A 17,824-nucleotide genomic window follows, 5' to 3' on the forward strand; every position below is an offset into this window, starting at 1 on the left:
GAACAGCAGTGACCACAAATTACAGGAATTAAAAAAAAGAGCCAACAAATAGATGAACTCTTTGGAGTTTACTAATCTCAAGTAGAAGTTCACTATGCTATGCATACTGAACTAACCCTCTTTTTGGTGGTATACAGTGGTGATTTGGGAAGCCTATGTTACAAAATATTGCATCACTAATTATTTAAATAAGCTTTTTTTTTTTTAATGTCAAGCAATCTCTAATTTAGCACCACATTTCTAGGACTTTGTCTTAATATAAAGAAAAACAGAAAATCCATACAACCCTAAATGCTTTGCATTGCTTCGTATCTTTCTTCCAAGAAGTATCCAGAATGTTCTACAAAATACTGTGCATGTACATAGAGAACATCAGGACTGATAACTTCTATTGCAGAAGTTCTCAAATACCAAAACAATCAGTGTCTTAAGTAAAATATTCAAATGAAAACCTAGATATATATGTGAGGAGCACACACAATAATTAATTTATATAAACAAGGTTTTCAAAATGTCTTCTGAAGTATGACACACCGAATCACTAGACCATTCTATGCATTTGCAGTGCCTTTTTTTTTTTTTTAAGATGCTTCTCTTTTCCAGCATGTTTTTTGGAAAAAAAAAACTCACCCAAAAGCCTTATTATGAAATAAGTTTCAATTTATTTTTGCATTCCCATAATTTTAAGGAAAGATCATCAAATAGATATTTTTAAAGTTACATTTACTCTCTGGCTTATAAAATCCAACAACTACTGCCCACGGATCATTTTTATGACCAAGCCCAGCTCTAAAATCAGAATTTTATGAAGACTATACTGACACAGTTCCAAACACCATGAAAGGTATGATGATAATTAACTGTATTTTGCTTTTAGGTGAAAAAGCTTGCTAGGACTAACTCCTACGGAAGCCTTTTCCCAGTGCAATATAACACATAGCTCAAAATAGGAAAAGAAATTTTTAGCTAAATTTAAAGGGCAATATCGTGAGTATGACTGTTCTCTCTTGGTCAGAGAGAAACTCCATACCTGCTCTGCAGTTCACTCATGGATAAATGCGCTTTATGAGAAGAGTCTCTTGTCTTAGTCAAGTCTCCTTGTGATGAGTTACTTTCATTCTAAAAAAAAAAGCACACCAGAAAATCAAATTCTCATTACCTTGGTTTCTGATTACAATGATCTCATTTCAAAAATACATTCTTTCCACTTAGAAAACTATTAAAGTGCTTACATTTCTTGGGGGAGAAAGGGACAAAGTGTAATGAGCCAAATGCCATTTATGAACACTTTTAATTAAGTTCAGCACAACTCAGCTAATATTTTTCAGGTAATAAACTGGAAAGAATTTCTAGACATTGTAGATCTAAAGAACCATGCAGACAGCATAAGCTTCAATAATCCCCCAAAACATGTTGGTTAAATACTATGAAACCTGTTGCTCACTGCTTTACTTTGTTTCTTGTAGAAGATGGGGAAAAAAAGAACCAAAGAAGAACCCTAATGAATTAACTACTTTTGTAATGAGCTACTGTTACCTACGTCCTGGATTTTACCAAGTAGAAACGTTTCTATCCATCCAAATACATCCATTCCATACACAGGGCTAAGAACATGCTTACCCAACATTAAAAATAAGTTTTAAAAATATATCTAAGGATCTTTCAGTGGTATTCTTAACGGTTGCTAAGAAGCAATCTGACCTTCAAAATACTATCTAGATATTAATAAACCCACATTTGGCCTCTTAGGTAAACATGGAACGAAACACTTCATTTGAAGCAAGCCAGTTGCCCACCTGAGACAGGATGGTAGAAATTCCATCCACACTCAACCACACTCACACTACTGCGGAGGGCAAAGACACTACGTAAGAGATGGTATTAAGTGATGCTTTTAGCAGAAGCTAATAGCTGCAAAGATTAGTAAACAAAATCGTCTTTCATACTACATCACAAATAACTGGAAAAAAGTAAGTTAAAATAATGAAACTTGTTGGTAACACAAAACTTGAAGAAAAGACAGTAAAGTCAGTGGTAGATGGCAATAAGATGCAGAACAAGGTGCATAGCAGGAGCATGGATGTGGAAAAACCTAACAATTTATTGTGGTGAAATACAAAGGTAATATGTGTTTGTAAACAGGAAAACTCTCTTCCTTCAACAGTCACAGACTATAAAGCACCGAGTAGAGGAAATGGGGTACAGTGGTAAATAAAACTCTGCAGAATTTGCCTGAGGCAAATTATGTTCTGGAAAGCAAAGAACGATGGAAACATTATGATACTGTCAGAATGTCACATTGGAAAGCTACAGTGGACACCCTAAGGAATCTGCAGCAGAGCTCCAGTCACGCTGTTTTTACAGAGCACTATGGAAACTGAATTTTGGAAAACACAGATGGATGCTTCTGGGAATGGTTGTTTAGCATTATGTTCTTTGGAATAGAAAAGAGTAAGAGATGCTTTGTAAACTCTCAAAGTTTGGAAGAGGATCCAAAGTGGAGCCAAAAATCCACTCACCCCATTGTGTGCACTTCCTTTGCTACTCCCTCACTTTCAAGATGACCCATTTACCTCATTCATCCACTGTGTAACAACGCAGCCTGGATTTTGGGCCTTCTGGGGAAGCCCAACACAATCTTGGCGTATTTTACAGTACTCAGTGGAAGTAGACCTGATTTTAACTAACTAACTAAATTGGGAATTCAGAGCCAAGGTTCTTCAGTATATCACGCAGCAGCGGACTAAGATAACCTTCTTTTACTGCCCCAGCCCTCTGCCAAGAGTTTACTGTAGTCACTGAAGTCATTGCATCCCAGCTAGTACAGTTCAAACATCAGCAAATTAGTGTTACACCTACTTTTTCTGCATTGGACCTTGAGGTGGGGCGGGCAAGGCTCTCACACTCTTCATCACACTTCCCACAGACGTAGTAAACTCTGGCAGAGGGGTAAGGTGGACAGTTGGGGACGATATCGACTTAAAACTGCAGCAACTTTTGAAGGCAGATTTCTGTCAACACTCCTTTTTCTACAAGGAGAAACTGAAGCAAAAAAGATCTTTCCCCACTTTGAGTAACTCATCTCTCTTTGAACCGATCAATAACATCAGTGTGGTAGATTGTCAGACAAAAATAATAATTTCATCAGAGCTCCTTATCTTAATCTTACCTACTCTCATCCTTATATCCTTTTACCTTACCTTTCCTTTACCTCCTCTCACACTTAAGACCCTAAGTTCTCTGCAGACAGACAATCCTGTCATTCAATTTGTACAATGCTTTGCTCAGGGAGATACCGTGCCACAACTGAGTTTCTCAAAATCACAGTAGCAAAAACTGCTATCTGACTAAAATTACACTTCAAAATTCCTCAAGGACAAAATATTCTGGTCCCAGGCATGGCCTCATTAGATTTCATCGAAAGCCACATAATTAGGAGGGAAAAAAAAGCACGCATCTGAAGCATAATATTAGCTCTCCAACAGCTGGACACAAGCAGCTGTTGATGTGCAGCTGCACATGTTAAGCCCTTCATGTTCTTTAATAGATCTCCAACATATTTTTTGGTTAAACTGAAAGCAGGGGAACCAGATAAAAAGAAAATATAATTGTCCTCTATACCCTATGAGGAGGCCACCTGTCTCCAAAGGCTCCGCATAAGGAGGCTACTGAAACCAGCATGAAAAAGTTCAGCTTATGTACTGAATCCGCATTTCTACAATGAAGTTTGCCTCAAAAGACATCAGAACAGATCCAAGACTGTAAGCACAACTGTCTTCTTCAACCATCTTGGAGAAAGAAAATATTTAGTTTGAGTCAAACTTACAAATACTAGGCGCTGTCTAGCACTGTGTGTCCTTAAAATATTTTTCACTCTTTTATGGATCTCATCTCCATTTGCTGGTGGAGGACATCCAGAATTAAATCTGCAAGAGGAAGAGGAAAAACAAACAAAAAGAAGAAATATTTCCTTGTTGAAAAGCTCCAACTTGCTTTTCACTGATTTTTTTTTTTTTTTTTTAAATTATGAAGCATGCATTACTTCCGTCTATTTGGAACATATACAATGTCTGGATTTGATTCTTTTTCTCCTCTGGGGTACACGTAAAGAAACATTTCGAAGCACTGCATAAACAACATGCATCCACAATTCCAGCATAAGATACAAAGCACAGAAAATGTTGATGATTTTGTAACTTGAGTAATATTTCTGTAATGTCTGTATTGTCCCTACAGAACAGAAAAGCTATACAGTTATTCTATTCCCAGTGATCAGGCTTCATTTTTCTCTTTTTAAAGGAAGTATTACACACATGAAATTCTTTTCACTGAAATAAATCAACAGGAAGATAACCCCAATGTGTGCAAATAGGAAAGCCTATGGAGTTCAAAAACAGCAAGTCACAATCTTTGTGAAAAGGGAGCGTGAGACTGTGTAAGTAAACTTTTCATCAGAGTGAACAGAAACAGGGCACTAAATCAAGAATGTGCATCTTCATTTCAATGTTTCCTAACATCCAAGAAGCTGATTTGCACGAAGAAAATAAAAAGTCGTGACATGTTTTTTATTAAAACTCATGCTAAGATATATATGGGTCACTAGCCAAGCAGCCAGCTGTAGATCAGCCCCAGATTCTGTAATTTGATCTAATGGAAAAACACCCAGCGGCAAGACTGGTGGCCGTACTCTGGGTGGATTATGAGCACAAGAAACAGGGACATTCTTTAATAGTTGGCTTCACAAATTCAGTGCAGCAGAGAAACATCACGACTCTGAACCTTGAATCTACACGGGGCTCTGGAGGGGTTTGTGGGACTGAAACTGCCTTCTGACCTTTTCTCTCCAGTTTATCACATTCCCTGACCCTCTCCTCTCTCTGAAAATCCCAGCCTGATCAGATAAAGCTTAGTTTACCTTCATCTAACTTCCAGAAATCTCAATACAACTAAGAAACAGTGCAGTTCTTTCCAAAAAGGAAAACCCAAATACACATTGAAAGTCTCAGTCCAAAATGTGTTACTTGGCAACGTGAAAAGTAATGGAAACATGATCTAGAAAATGTGAAGTGCCAGGCTGACTTGAATAATACAGGCAGGGCTGGGAGCACCTCAAAATCTTTCAGATTATTCCTTCTGTTATCAGAGGGATAAAAATGCGACCAGAAAGTGAGTAGTTCTCTGCTTTCACACAAGCTTCTTCTATTTTCCTGTACATAATTAACTTACACAGACTCATTTATTATTGCTTACCTTTCCAAAATCTCTCTCTCTATTCTAAACAACCCCAATATTTTCAGCCCATTTATGAGTTTCCTTAAATCAAATCATCCATTTCTGAATGCTTCTGTTTTTTTTTTTTTTTTTCCAAGAAAGGATGCCAATAAATGGCACAATATTGGAAGAATGAATCATATAATCTATAGGAGGATGTATTTTCCATACTTCTAATGACATTTAACATTGCTGTTATAGCCAGCTTTGTGAAAATCCTTGCCTGTAATGATCCACAGATAAACATTCATATTAGAATCCTGAACATTTACAATTAATTTAAAACCCAACAGCACGTATGGCAAATCCATATTGTTCAATTCTTTCGCATACTAGAATCTAACGATCTGTTGCATTAAAAGATCTCACATAATTTTTCCTAAAAGAAAGTGGTTTGTGAATTTCTGTTAAGGGAGAAAAGCACTGTCTTTAAAGAGAGAGGTCTAAACCACTTAAGCAGGCAGGAACATTTATTTCCTTAACACAGTCAAACACAGTTTGATGTACAGCATTACAAGGCAAGTGCTGTATCACTGGCAGTTTTTGAAAAACAAACAAACAAAAAAAAGAAACCACCAAACCCTGCACACCTGCTAAAACACACTACTTAGAATAAATCATATCAGGCAGGCATCAAAAAACTCCAAAAAACATCTTAAGATGTCCTATTGGCCCTTACAAACAATAACACTAAGGAAATTCTGAAATGCGTGTTTAAAAATCTGCATTCTAGGTGCAGTAATAGGGAGTCACTTCCCATTTAACAAACAAAAGCTAGACTCTGTAACTCTAGAATTTATGGCATTTTCCTCTTATTTATACAGCAGCTGCTGTTCTTCCAACATTCAGGTTGCTGGAGCTGAGAATTTGGAATAGATTGCCTTGGGGAAATAAATTTTATGAAATTCCTATGTAAGATTTCAGATCATTGATATTAATCTTAAATTTACAAATATCCTTGGAGACACATGTATTTACTTTCGAAAAAACGAAAACCCAAGCTTGCTATTGTATTAATTTAGAAAATATCTGACCATGTCTGCAAGAAGAAAATTTAAGTACTTAAATCAAGAACTATTAGATTTATTTCTCCAGGTGATTTTATTGATCAATCCACTAGTGTGCGCTGTGGTATAACAAATGTTAGCCACTCACACACATATCCCAAACTTAATTTACAAAAAAAACCCAAACCTTAAGTATGATTAAAAACAGCATCAGCTTATTTTTAATTAGTTTTGCTAGTATTGTCATTGTCTAATTTTAGTAATAACTATTAAGTTTTAGTCACATTTAAAGTCATAACGTTAATATTTACATCCACCAAAATGCACACTAACATAAAATCCTGCCTTGAAATGCAACACCCATAATCTGAAGTGAAACCTTTTTATGATATGCTAACTCCCCCATTGGAAATGTTTTATAAAAGAAGCTTTAAAGCACAGCTTCCTAAACTATAAATAAAGGGATTCTATTTGCCTAAAATGACCAATAATGTGTTTTTAAAATGACTAGCCATTTATTTATGTGATTAAGGTGTCAGTATTGTATTGCAATGTTGAAAGGAAAGTCATTTCATTTCAATGACTGTTTGTCCTGATAAACGAAATAAACTTCTACAGCTGTATTCTTTGTCATACTTCCAATTTTCCCTGGGACTTGCAAACATTCTGCAGTTACATCAGTTTAAATTGTTTATTGATTCCAATAGATTGTATAAACACTTTGGAAATATAGCTCAGTGACCTAGAAAAAGCCAGATCAATCAGAGAACTTCTCAAGATTAATTTCAAAGATGTTGTGTCGAGTACGATCAAGGAAACAGAACCATTTTCCCTTGTAATGTGACTAAAAGCATTTATTTTCTTTATGAGATAAGGATTTTTTTTTTTTTTTTAAGGTCATGCAGACAACATCTACCTTGATAGAAAAAAAGCAGCCAAGCACAGTCTAGATCTTGTGCTAAAGATCAAAGCTATTTTTGCATATAATTTTATCCATTAGGATGAAATACTCCATTAGAAATACAAACAGGATACATCCAGCCATATACTCTAGTTAAACAGCAGCTTGCATACTTGAGAGCAGTAATAAATAGGAATTTTCAAATGTCAGACAATCCAATCATTCACTTGCACGTAGTGAAAATGTTAATATCACATTTCAGCAGGAGATACTAATACATTTCATATCAGTAGAATTAATGCAAAAGCCTGCTGCAGAATATTTGCAATGCCTATCGTGACCCCTTCCCCCACCATCACACCTCCTAGCCTTGTGAACAGCTCTGTGCATGTGGCCTCCATGAAGAATTCATCAGCTTCAAAGACACAGACTTCACGCTGAGCAAAACCACATACAAGGACAAACTACCAGAGGACAGAAATCAATGAAGTACTGTAGTACCAGCTTCACAATTGGAGAGGACGCCACTGTAATTGGGGGCAAGGGGAAGGGAGAGAAAGAAATAACTCAAGCTAAGTACAAAAAAAAGCCAACAACTACAAAATAAAACAACCTACAAGAACTTAGAGAAATTTTCAGGAAACTCAAATATAATTAACTCTGAAATGCAAAAAAAGTCATAGATTTTATATCCAAGTAGGTGTTTATACAGCTTGCAAAGTAAGTGAAGAATTTATTTCACTTAAAAGGACATGAAGTAGTAATCTGTAAGATACACATGGTTCTTAGTATACAGTGGTCTGGAACAGAGGCACAATACAAAGGCTGAGCTACACTTAATGTGTTTTACTGGTCTACTTGATAGAGGTTGCACTTTTGTTTTGCCTTCTCTGAAAATATCTGATGGCTATAAACCTTAGTGTAAACACAACTATACTGGCACAGAAGTGCTTTATAGACTATATTGGTACATACTGTTCTGTGAATTGTAATGAAAATGTAACAACATGAAAATCCTTACATGCTCACAATATTTGAAGAGGAGGAAATATGCTGCTTCCACAATGCCAGGGTACTTACTATGAAGCAGAAACAGTTACATAGAGCCAAGGCCTCAAATCAAAGAACAACAGCTTAAACATTTGGAAGCAGTAGTTGACAGTCTGTCTGTGCTCAATCACTCTTCATTTTCAGTAAGAAATTAAAAAAAAAGGTAAAAATACCTAATCCTTTCTAAATAATTTCTCTTATATTCAAAAGCCCTGTTTACTGGTAGGCCTTGAAGCACCACAGACATTTGCAGTGAAGAGTTTCAAAATGCACAAATGCTTTCTTTTCTCCCCCTAAATTTTACATCTAGCCCTTAAAACTAAGGCAGAATAAATCATCCTCATGTATAACATGAATCCCAAGGGGTAGAAAGCTTCTGAGATTTCAAGGAAGGCCCAATATCTAACTGAGTAGTTCCCCAACAAAAGTTCAAGTCATTCTTGTACTAAATGTTTAGCACGTCAGAACTGGTTGGCACTTTCTTGTACTCTTTGGAAGCTTTCAGATTACGCTATCTTCTCTGAATTTATTCATTTATACACAAAAAAGCTTTGACAGCAATCAGTTTCAAATTTACCTACTGCTGCTGCAAAATCAACCAATGAAGATGACAAATAGTAGAGAAGCTGGTCAAAAATACAAAACGAGGCTTATGTACTACTCAGTCTGCAAAATATGCCATGAAGTAACTGATCTTCAAGTTCTGCTTCCAGAGATCAACTTAGAGAAGGCAAAATAAGTAAGCTTCCTCAAGAGGTAAGAATGATAAACACAGAAGATTCAAGAACCACCTTACTACCAAATGAAATTCCAAAAGTTCCAAAATAATGAGATTTAAATAGCTAAAACAAGATAGGAAACCTGGTTGCAGTTTCTCCTTAGAGCAAGCCTTTTTCTGAAAAGTCTGCTGATTTTTTTTTGTTCCACTTTATAGTAGAAAGTTCTCAGAACTTAAACGTGTATTCTCACAGAAGTTAACCCTGTCTTTGGATGCATTCCACCTTCTAAAATATTGGGTGAACTACCTGTGGTCTGGATTTTGCTATGCAACGAAACTAGTAACCAAGATCCTCGAGTGACATTTCAAGATCTTTGAAGCCAAAGCTTCTGATAACTGGAATTTTCAAGGACTTTATGTAGAATTTAGTCTTTCATTAGTAATATCTAACTTCATGCTGATATTTCCCTACTACTTGGAAAAAGATAATACAAAAAGATGGTAGTAAAACAACGCAGGGATGTTACAGAAGGGTATCTGATTCACAGTTAACCTGTCTTACTTCAAACAGAACTTAGACTTTTGTTAAATTTTATAGGAGGTAAGATCACATTTCAGCAGTACAACCAGGAGAACATTAAAAAGACATTGAGATAGACTTAACTCTAGAAGCGATTACTCTTCAAATCAATAATAAAAACTAAAATCAAAAGCCTGCCATGTCCAGAGTAGGAAAAAGAACCCATTGCTCCCAAACACATAAGTAGCTTTGCCTCTCAACATAACAGAAATGGTCAAATACTGCTCTGATTGGCATAGTCTCTTGTGAATAGGATTTCTCTTGTGCCAGCAGAGATAGCTCCATTAGAGGACTTCTGTCATTAGCTTACAGAATCCACTTCACTGTTTCTTTTCTTTACAGAAAGATGACTTCAGCTTTGTATTCTGCTGCAGATTTCAGTGCTGCAAGGAAGGCTTAGCTTGCAAGTCCCAAAGAAAAACATCATCTCTTCTAGGAGTATGTAAGAATATACATGCACTATGAAAACAAGGACTGAAGTTGAATTTTCCTTTCCTGCAACAGCATTGAGAGAACACAGCCCTAATGCTCTTTCACAAAGCATATAGGATACTTATTTATGCAAAACCAACCAGTCTTTGGGGGCAAGCAACATTAACTGCCTTGACTGAAGCCAGCCAGACGTCATGGACAGGAACGAAAGAGCACACATGCATCACTGCTCTGCAGAGGAGGTAGAATCAAAATAGAAACTGTAGTCGCACAGCTGCATCATTCTGTTTAGAGTCAGTTTGCACACAGTAAGTGATTTCCTTAGGTGACATAAATAACAAAAAAAGGAAAAATAAAATATGAAAAATAAATATTCAAAACTTTGCTGCCTTGTCCAACAATAGAACTGTTTATAGTTCTACTTCTGGCTCAAATCCAGTGGAAGAGGCAAGAGTGGTTTGTGGTCTCTCTAGCAGGCTCACAGAAAGGGAACGGAAACTGCTACAGAGGATTCATAAGTGTTCACAAGACCTTATGCAAGATCCCAATTTCTATATCACTGAAAGGTATCGCAGTGACTTAGTGACTGTTCTGGGGACTTAGCAGTGTTCTGGGGAAGCACTCCCAAGATGCCAGACACTCACTTCATACCACTTCCTTTTAAAAACGGAGAAGAAAAAAAGGAAAAAGGGTCGGGGTGTGGAGTCAAGTTTTATACTATGGGTTCATCAGCATTAAAAAATAGCTTTTATATGCTAAGCTATTTGTCTTTGCAATTCAAAACAAAATTGAGGAAATAAACCCCAAATCACTGTGAGATAAGACTATTCTCACAAATACACTAACACTGCTATAGTTTCAGTAGTACTGATTTTCTCTGCATTTCTATGATCTGAACAGCAACATTTGCATGCATTTCCAAACACTGACCTCTGATCCTTGCTTGTCATTCCAGCTACAAGTCTCTGTATACAGTCAACTAAATCCATCGTTATCTCAGCAGCATGGACACAAAGATCAAATTTTTTAGACTATGCCCTTTACTTTCTTATTTTGAAATTTTTTTGATGACAAAAGTAAATGCTCACATAAAAAGATGTTACATCCTTGAAGAGCTGAGAGCATTTGTTCTAATAATAAGAAAAAACAGCTTCACAAGAGCACAAATCTCTTCTGGAGAGGGGCTGGTAATGAGAAAAAGCAAGAATGTTCAGACATTTTTAAGATTATTTGGCAGATGACTAAGTTACTATGCATGTAACAGCAGCTCACAACACACAATACTTTTTTTGCTATCAATAGAAAGGCCTCTGTCAGCTTTAAATATAGTCCATTTAAATTTTTTTTTAAAAAAAGGATACATACCACATTAAAGAAAAAAATCACCATTACAATCTCTTTCCCAGACATGGGCAACTAATGCACAATGACAGAGGGGAGGTAGACAACACGACAGAAGAAAAACCCTCCTCAAAATCCCAGACACATCCTAATCTCTGCATAACAGTTCACTAGAAACGCTATTACACAGAACAACAAACAAGCCAGTTTTCAAGCAGAAGATGATGTTAAAACACCAACTTAATCTTTATGAGTATTAAAAATTCAATGTCCCCTGCCATCTGTCATTTTTCTTTTTTAAAGAGAGAACAGACAATTTTTCCATTTTGGAAAAAAAAGCATTAGGTTGTGTGTAGGCTACAAAATGTACCCTTTGAACATTCACTAAGTGAGGTACCAATAGCAACAAGGAGGAAAGAGCCTGGAACAAGTGTGAACTAGCTGCCAAAGTACATCTCCAAGTAGTTTCTCCTCAGAGAAACACTTCAGAATTTAGGACAGCACATCAGTTTGATCCTCAGATTCTTCAAGTTATTTTATGTACTTCGTTATTCAGGCCCAGCTTTGTATACAACTTGACTGCTACCAGAAAGCCACCCAGTAACTTATTAAGCTGAATGTACAGTAGAACATCATGCACCAAGGTCACATTCTACTCAGTGGGAAGTAGGGACTACTCTCCTTGAAGGATTAGATGATTTAAGCATGAAAAAGCTGTTGCTTGTTCACATTTCTTCTATCCCACCCTCATGAAACACTGGAACAGCTATACTTGCCCAAACTATTAGCCTCGGGATTGGAATCAAGCAAACTATGGGATATTAGAAGCTGTCAGTGGAGGACTAAAAAGGGGAAAATAAATATATACAAATTAATATACATGGAATTGCTACAGAGGCCTATACTTCAGCTTAAAAGAAAACAGAACAAAAAATATTGGGATGTCAATAAAACACCAAGATTAGAAAATAATACACTGACTAAATTAAAGCTAGTCCAAGCATGTTACTAAAACTGGTCACGCATCTGACTACAGAACAGCCACAAATATATACTTACAAACAGCAGGGTAAGCAAGACAGAAGGCAAAAAGGTTTCCAAATACCTCCAAAACATCCTGCCTGACATGCATCTATATTTATATTCCTGATAGTCTAACCCCCCTTAAACAGTAATTATTTAATTATTTAAATATTCTCTGTTTTAGATGTGATGGGCATAGGGGGCATGAAACCTGGGGCTTCATTGTTTCAGAGGTTAGCAACAGAGATGTCAAAGATCCTTTTCATTGCCATATTATTCGTATTGTATTCATTAAGTAGAGAAGTGATGGCAAACACAGCTCCTGAGGAAAAGTCAAACAAGACAGTTGATGGGGAAAGATTTCCTGTCTCTTTAGCCTGTATCCTCCAAACATAAAACCTACAGTCATGCAAGTACTGTTATCATCTGCTCTTGTTAATGATTCCAGAATTTTACAAACAAAAACAAGTCATTACCTTTCCCTTAGAGAAGATCGATTTAGCACTGAACTTGGAGAATGCTTCTGAAATGCTGAAGGTGCTGAATGCACTAATGAACCAGCAGAATGGGACTGTCCGTTAGGTGGACCCGAGATCACATTCTCAATACAAACATCAGACGAGCTGTCACAGTCTTTTCCATGAGTAGATTTTGCCTGTTAAAACAACGGGGAAAAAAAATGAAAAAAAAACCACCAAACCGTGCTAAAATTTATTATGAGTATCAAGATGTACAATTTTGTTTTTAAAACCAAAGTGTTACACACTTCCCATATACGCAGGAATATCTACCTGCTGGGGAATAGCATGGATCCCCATTTCACACACCATATTATGGCAAAGTCCAGTGTAACAGGCCTTTTATCACCTTTTTCTGACTGCACAGTTTGAAGGCTCACCTCTCCCAGGACCAGAGTCAGTGATGCCTGGGAGTTTAAACCACGCAAACCTCAGACCTCTCCTCAGTCTGTGACCCCTTGTTCTTAGGAATATTATTTTTCTCACGATTGCTTCTTCCTCCAGGGAAAACTCAGGCCTACCTATTAATCTTCTACTCACTCCTCACTATACTAGGTACTCTTTTCATAGCTCCTCTTAACCTGAAAAGTCTCCATAGGTTACCTTATTTTACAACAAAGGTACTCTGACATTATCTTCAGATCCACTTAATACACAAAGCAACTAGTATCTTAAAAAAACAAACGTGAAATGACAGAACAGTGGCTTGCCGTTTGTACTAGTGTTACTTTTGCATACTCTTCTGAAAAAGTTTCCTCTCAGAATGACCATGTAGGGAACTGTATGCTGCCTTTAAAGTCTCTTCTACAGTCTTGTCACAAGCCTTAATAGCAAGGAAAACTTAAGTCTGATACCTATAGGCATGGATATCTTACAGAGCATTAAAGTTTCACATTTCTATTTGTAAATAATTCATCAGCAGAGCTAAACTGAGTTATACCAGATTTTAAATGTCCTTTGTCTTGTGTTTGATAGTACAGTAAATAAAGTTTCAAAAATACCTACACGTAGGACAATCCTCCTCACTCAGGGCTTCCCCAGAAAAACAGTTTGTAAACAATAGCATCTCAGAGTACTCACTTTGGCTCTCTTGGGTTTGTAGCTGCCGAGAAGAGAAGGATCTGGAGAAAGAAAAAAAGATGTATCCCAGAAGATAATCAGTCAACCATCCAGATACTAGCAGTGAGGTAGACTTCATTCTCCTAACCACTAGCCAAAGACCACCAACTCACTTTGTAAGTACATAATGGTACCAGATGGTAATAGGTCTGTTACATTATCTAGCCGCTACAGGTTGATAGGTATAACCCCAAAGGGAATGTGAAGCCTTTAAAATGCTGCACCAGGTGCCACTGCAGAGAACAAATGTAAAATAAGTTCAAAATGATTTGCTATACAACTATTCATAATTATTAAGGAGGCACAATAAACATGAGACGAAGCAAACAAATACTGATGAGACTCATTAAAAACTCCATATTGCCAGACACGTGCAATAAAATCAAACGTTAGCATACTTCCTTAATTTTCTTGTCCTGTACCCTTTATAAAACCCTCAGGTAACTGCTATCAATGAGTATCGAAGCCTATACAGAAGTGTATCCTGGATGCTCATTAATAATTGCATGTCACTGACCCACTACTCACAAATATTGCCAATAGAAACATTATTCATTTTTGGAGTAACGTAGCCCATGAACTTCAAAACAATCAATACTCCAAGCCTGACCAACACACCTACTGACTGAGGTGCACATTTGCTCCTCTCTGTGCAACTAATCAAAACAGGTGAAGTGGAACAGAGCATCTGCCTGACTTCGGTATTTTCTGCTCCTGCTTTTTCATCATGTAGAACTACGTTCCAAGTTTCACAAAGTAAAGAAATATGCAACACCTGCTTTTGCAGCAGTAGGATTATTCACTATTCTTACTATTCCTAGGAAGTAGGAACATTTTTTTCTCCATTACAGACTGTAAAAGACTAAAAAAACAAAACCAAAAACCTACTAATCTACTGGAGAAAGTAAAAGCTTTAATGAGAGATATAGTACTAAATACTGACCATGCGTTACCTTGGACCAGGCTCCCATTGTGCTCTCTCGCAGGGTACACCAGGCATGAAGTTCAATACCAGGACTCGGTTGTTCTACCTGGAGCAAAACTACTGTTAAAATGCACAGTATCAGACGTTTCGATCTATATAGATATTTTGTATTATTTATATTCAAGAGCATATGTAGTCCTTTCTCAAGCCATTTATTCTTAATCAAATACTATTTTAAAATATTTTCATAACATTTTGTTCATGTTATATGATAAGCATTATTGCACATAAACAAAAACAGTGCTAGAAAGGTCCAGAACACTCTGAACGTCACATTGTTCAAAAGGAAAAAAATGCAGATAGTTTTTCCTTCATCTGTAACGTCTATAATGTTTTTAAATAATACTTGATATCACATATTTATTCCAAACAGTTCAGATCTCAAACTGCTACTCTTCCTAATTAAAAAAGTTACACTTTAACATAATTTAATTTTAATCTACATGCAACGCAAAATCTCCAAGTCAAAAGAGATCTCAGCAGTAAAGATGCCCTAAAAGTAGCATTCTAAATCTAGAAAGGTCACAACAGTCAGGATATGGTACATTAAGAGACAAGATTTTTCCTTTTTGTACAAGCATAACAGCAACCAAAATCAATAATCAGTGTTTACAGGTGCTGTAATTAAACTGTGAACTTCATCTATAGATCAAAAACCAGAAGAATTGATTAACAGGAGTTAAAAGAAAAATATCTGAGAGAGAGAAACAGTAGGTTGATGAATGATTAATGGCTTATTAAGGTTAATCTGAATTTCTAAAAGGTACCTACAAGTAGAAGAAAACTTGGGGAAGAATTCTAGAATTTGACAAGCTGTTACTATCTGTACATAAACCAGAAAAATTAAATAACTTGAGGACCAAATTGAATTAAATACTCAATGGCTGTGACAAGTGTCCAAAATTGTAGACAAATCATAATGTCACAGCACAGAGTCAGAACAACTCCGTCTCTGTCCCTACATATTCTAGGTGGTATTCTAAAAATAGAGGATTGTTGCAATTGTAACAAAAAATAAGATAAGAACCAATTTATAGGAGAATACGATCATCCAAGAGGCTGAGCAATCTGGACCCCTAGTAGTAAAGCACTTTAACACAGTTTCTTTAAATAACTACTTAATTTCAGAATGTTTTTTCCATGTACATTTAGTAAAAATTTCTCATGCAGGTGCTAAATGCAGGTGGTTATCAACTGTAAGTAAAGTACTAGAGATGTAGCTTTGAGCAAAGGAAGTGTTTCAAAGATCATAGGATGCCAACAATGTTGAAAGAGAGGCAGTGTAAATGTTCATAATGTGACTAGACAATCTTTCTTTAAAATCTTATTCAGGAATTTTTAATACTAATATCAATTACTTCCAAGTTGAATTTATACAGCTATTATCCTGTCTAGTGCGCTGGAAGAAAAGAAATGGGGCCTCAGAGAATTTAACCAAGATATTCATGAAAGAATTTGATCTTTGTCTGTTACTAACACAGATAAAAGAAATTTTATTTTAGTTAATTTTATATTTAAATCATCATGTGACAGACTGGTAAAGAGAGGAAAAACTATTCTTCTAAACTAAGAGATGAATGAATTTTTGGAGCAGTATTTAGTGAAAGAACAATATTTGATCACAGCTTAAGCTAGAAGCACTTTGTAGAGAATACAAACCCGTCTAACTACAAATGGAGGTTTATCAGTTTCTCTTCTGAATTCATAAGGACCAAGGTTTAAATGGGCCAGTCGTTGCCTGGCTTCTTCTGATAGCTCACACATTCGTCTTTTTGTGTATGGAGATGGCGAACGTGACTTAGACGCTATTGTAGGCTGCTCGTAGTTCTTTGTCACTATGCTGTGCCTGCTTTTCTCAGGTGAAAGTGTGATTTTCTTTGGTAACTTTGTTTGCAATTTTCCATTTGGGGTTGAGTGATGTACCCAATTCAAATCATCCTAAAGGGAGAGAAATTACCTGGTTTGACAGCATGCAGAACAAAAACCTCTGACAATAACAGAAACAGGGAACTAATAATTTTAACAGAAATAGATGCTATGTCAGCTGAAGTTCCTCTCAGAAAACTATAATCAAACAGCAATATAAAAAGCAACAGTGTATTTACCGTTTTGTCTAAAATCAAAAAAAGGTTAAAACCACCTTAACTTCCAACATGTAGCGATGTTTAAGTGTCTAATACTTAATCAACTTGCTCACAGGGTTAGTATATAGAGACTGTAAAAAAATCAAATTGAATTTGGTAGCAAGTTCATTTAACACAAACTTTACCTGCATTGGACATACAGTTTCAAAGCATTTTTTCATCTGTTTAAAACTTTTAAAATATCTTTTAAAATTCTTGTCCTTTAAAATATATACATTAAAATACAACCACTTAATAGCTTAAATTATATTCATTTAGAGTTGCCTAAAAATCAACAAGTGTAATTACATGTTGCAATTTATATTTTCATGGATCACAGTGAATTTATTAGTTCTTTAAAGAGTTATAATCAAGAAGATGTGTTTAGTAAAACAAAAACCTTTAAAGACCATCTTCCAAAGATTGTCTTAAATGATGTGAATACTTCTGCAAAAGGGGTGCCAAAACAGCTATTCATTTGTCCAGCTGGCAGTTTACATCCAAAATATGCATTTTTTTTTTAAACCAAGATTTATAAAATCACACCATTATCAAATGTTGCCTTAAAAGTTTATCTCTGAGTTGATACTGCTTTTAAAATACTCACATACAGCAGAATAAGGGAAAGCTGGAGAACAAATTCTGGGAGACTGAGTCAAATATTGAAGTTTTGCTTGAAATACATCATCATTCCTTCGTAATTCTTGGCATTAAATGAACTTCCAATTACTCTAGAAGCTTTATAGGTCAAGAAAC

The 17,824-nt window shown here is 36.0% G+C and overlaps 1 protein-coding gene across 3 annotated transcripts in view; it reads right to left on the reverse strand.

The window, feature by feature from the left end:
- The window catches only part of SPATA6 (spermatogenesis associated 6), a 43,599-nt gene that overhangs the window by 8,774 nt on the left and 17,001 nt on the right, over nucleotides 1-17,824 (reverse strand). For 2 of the 3 annotated variants that reach the window (XM_083846607.1, XM_083846606.1), the window contains exons 7-12: nucleotides 16,605-16,883; nucleotides 14,904-14,991; nucleotides 13,922-13,962; nucleotides 12,800-12,978; nucleotides 3,827-3,926; nucleotides 1,031-1,119 (exon numbers count right to left, since the gene is read on the reverse strand). In XM_083846607.1, coding sequence (XP_083702733.1) covers nucleotides 1,031-1,119; nucleotides 3,827-3,926; nucleotides 12,800-12,978; nucleotides 13,922-13,962; nucleotides 14,904-14,991; nucleotides 16,605-16,883 — 776 coding nt within the window. Of the gene's footprint in view, nucleotides 1-1,030; nucleotides 1,120-2,859; nucleotides 2,939-3,826; nucleotides 3,927-12,799; nucleotides 12,979-13,921; nucleotides 13,963-14,903; nucleotides 14,992-16,604; nucleotides 16,884-17,824 lie in introns of those variants that run through there. The other variant, XR_014587503.1, reaches the window with a different exon arrangement.

Source organism: Anser anser, assembly GCF_964211835.1.
Source record: "Anser anser genome assembly, chromosome: 8".
Lineage (NCBI taxonomy): Eukaryota > Metazoa > Chordata > Aves > Anseriformes > Anatidae > Anser > Anser anser.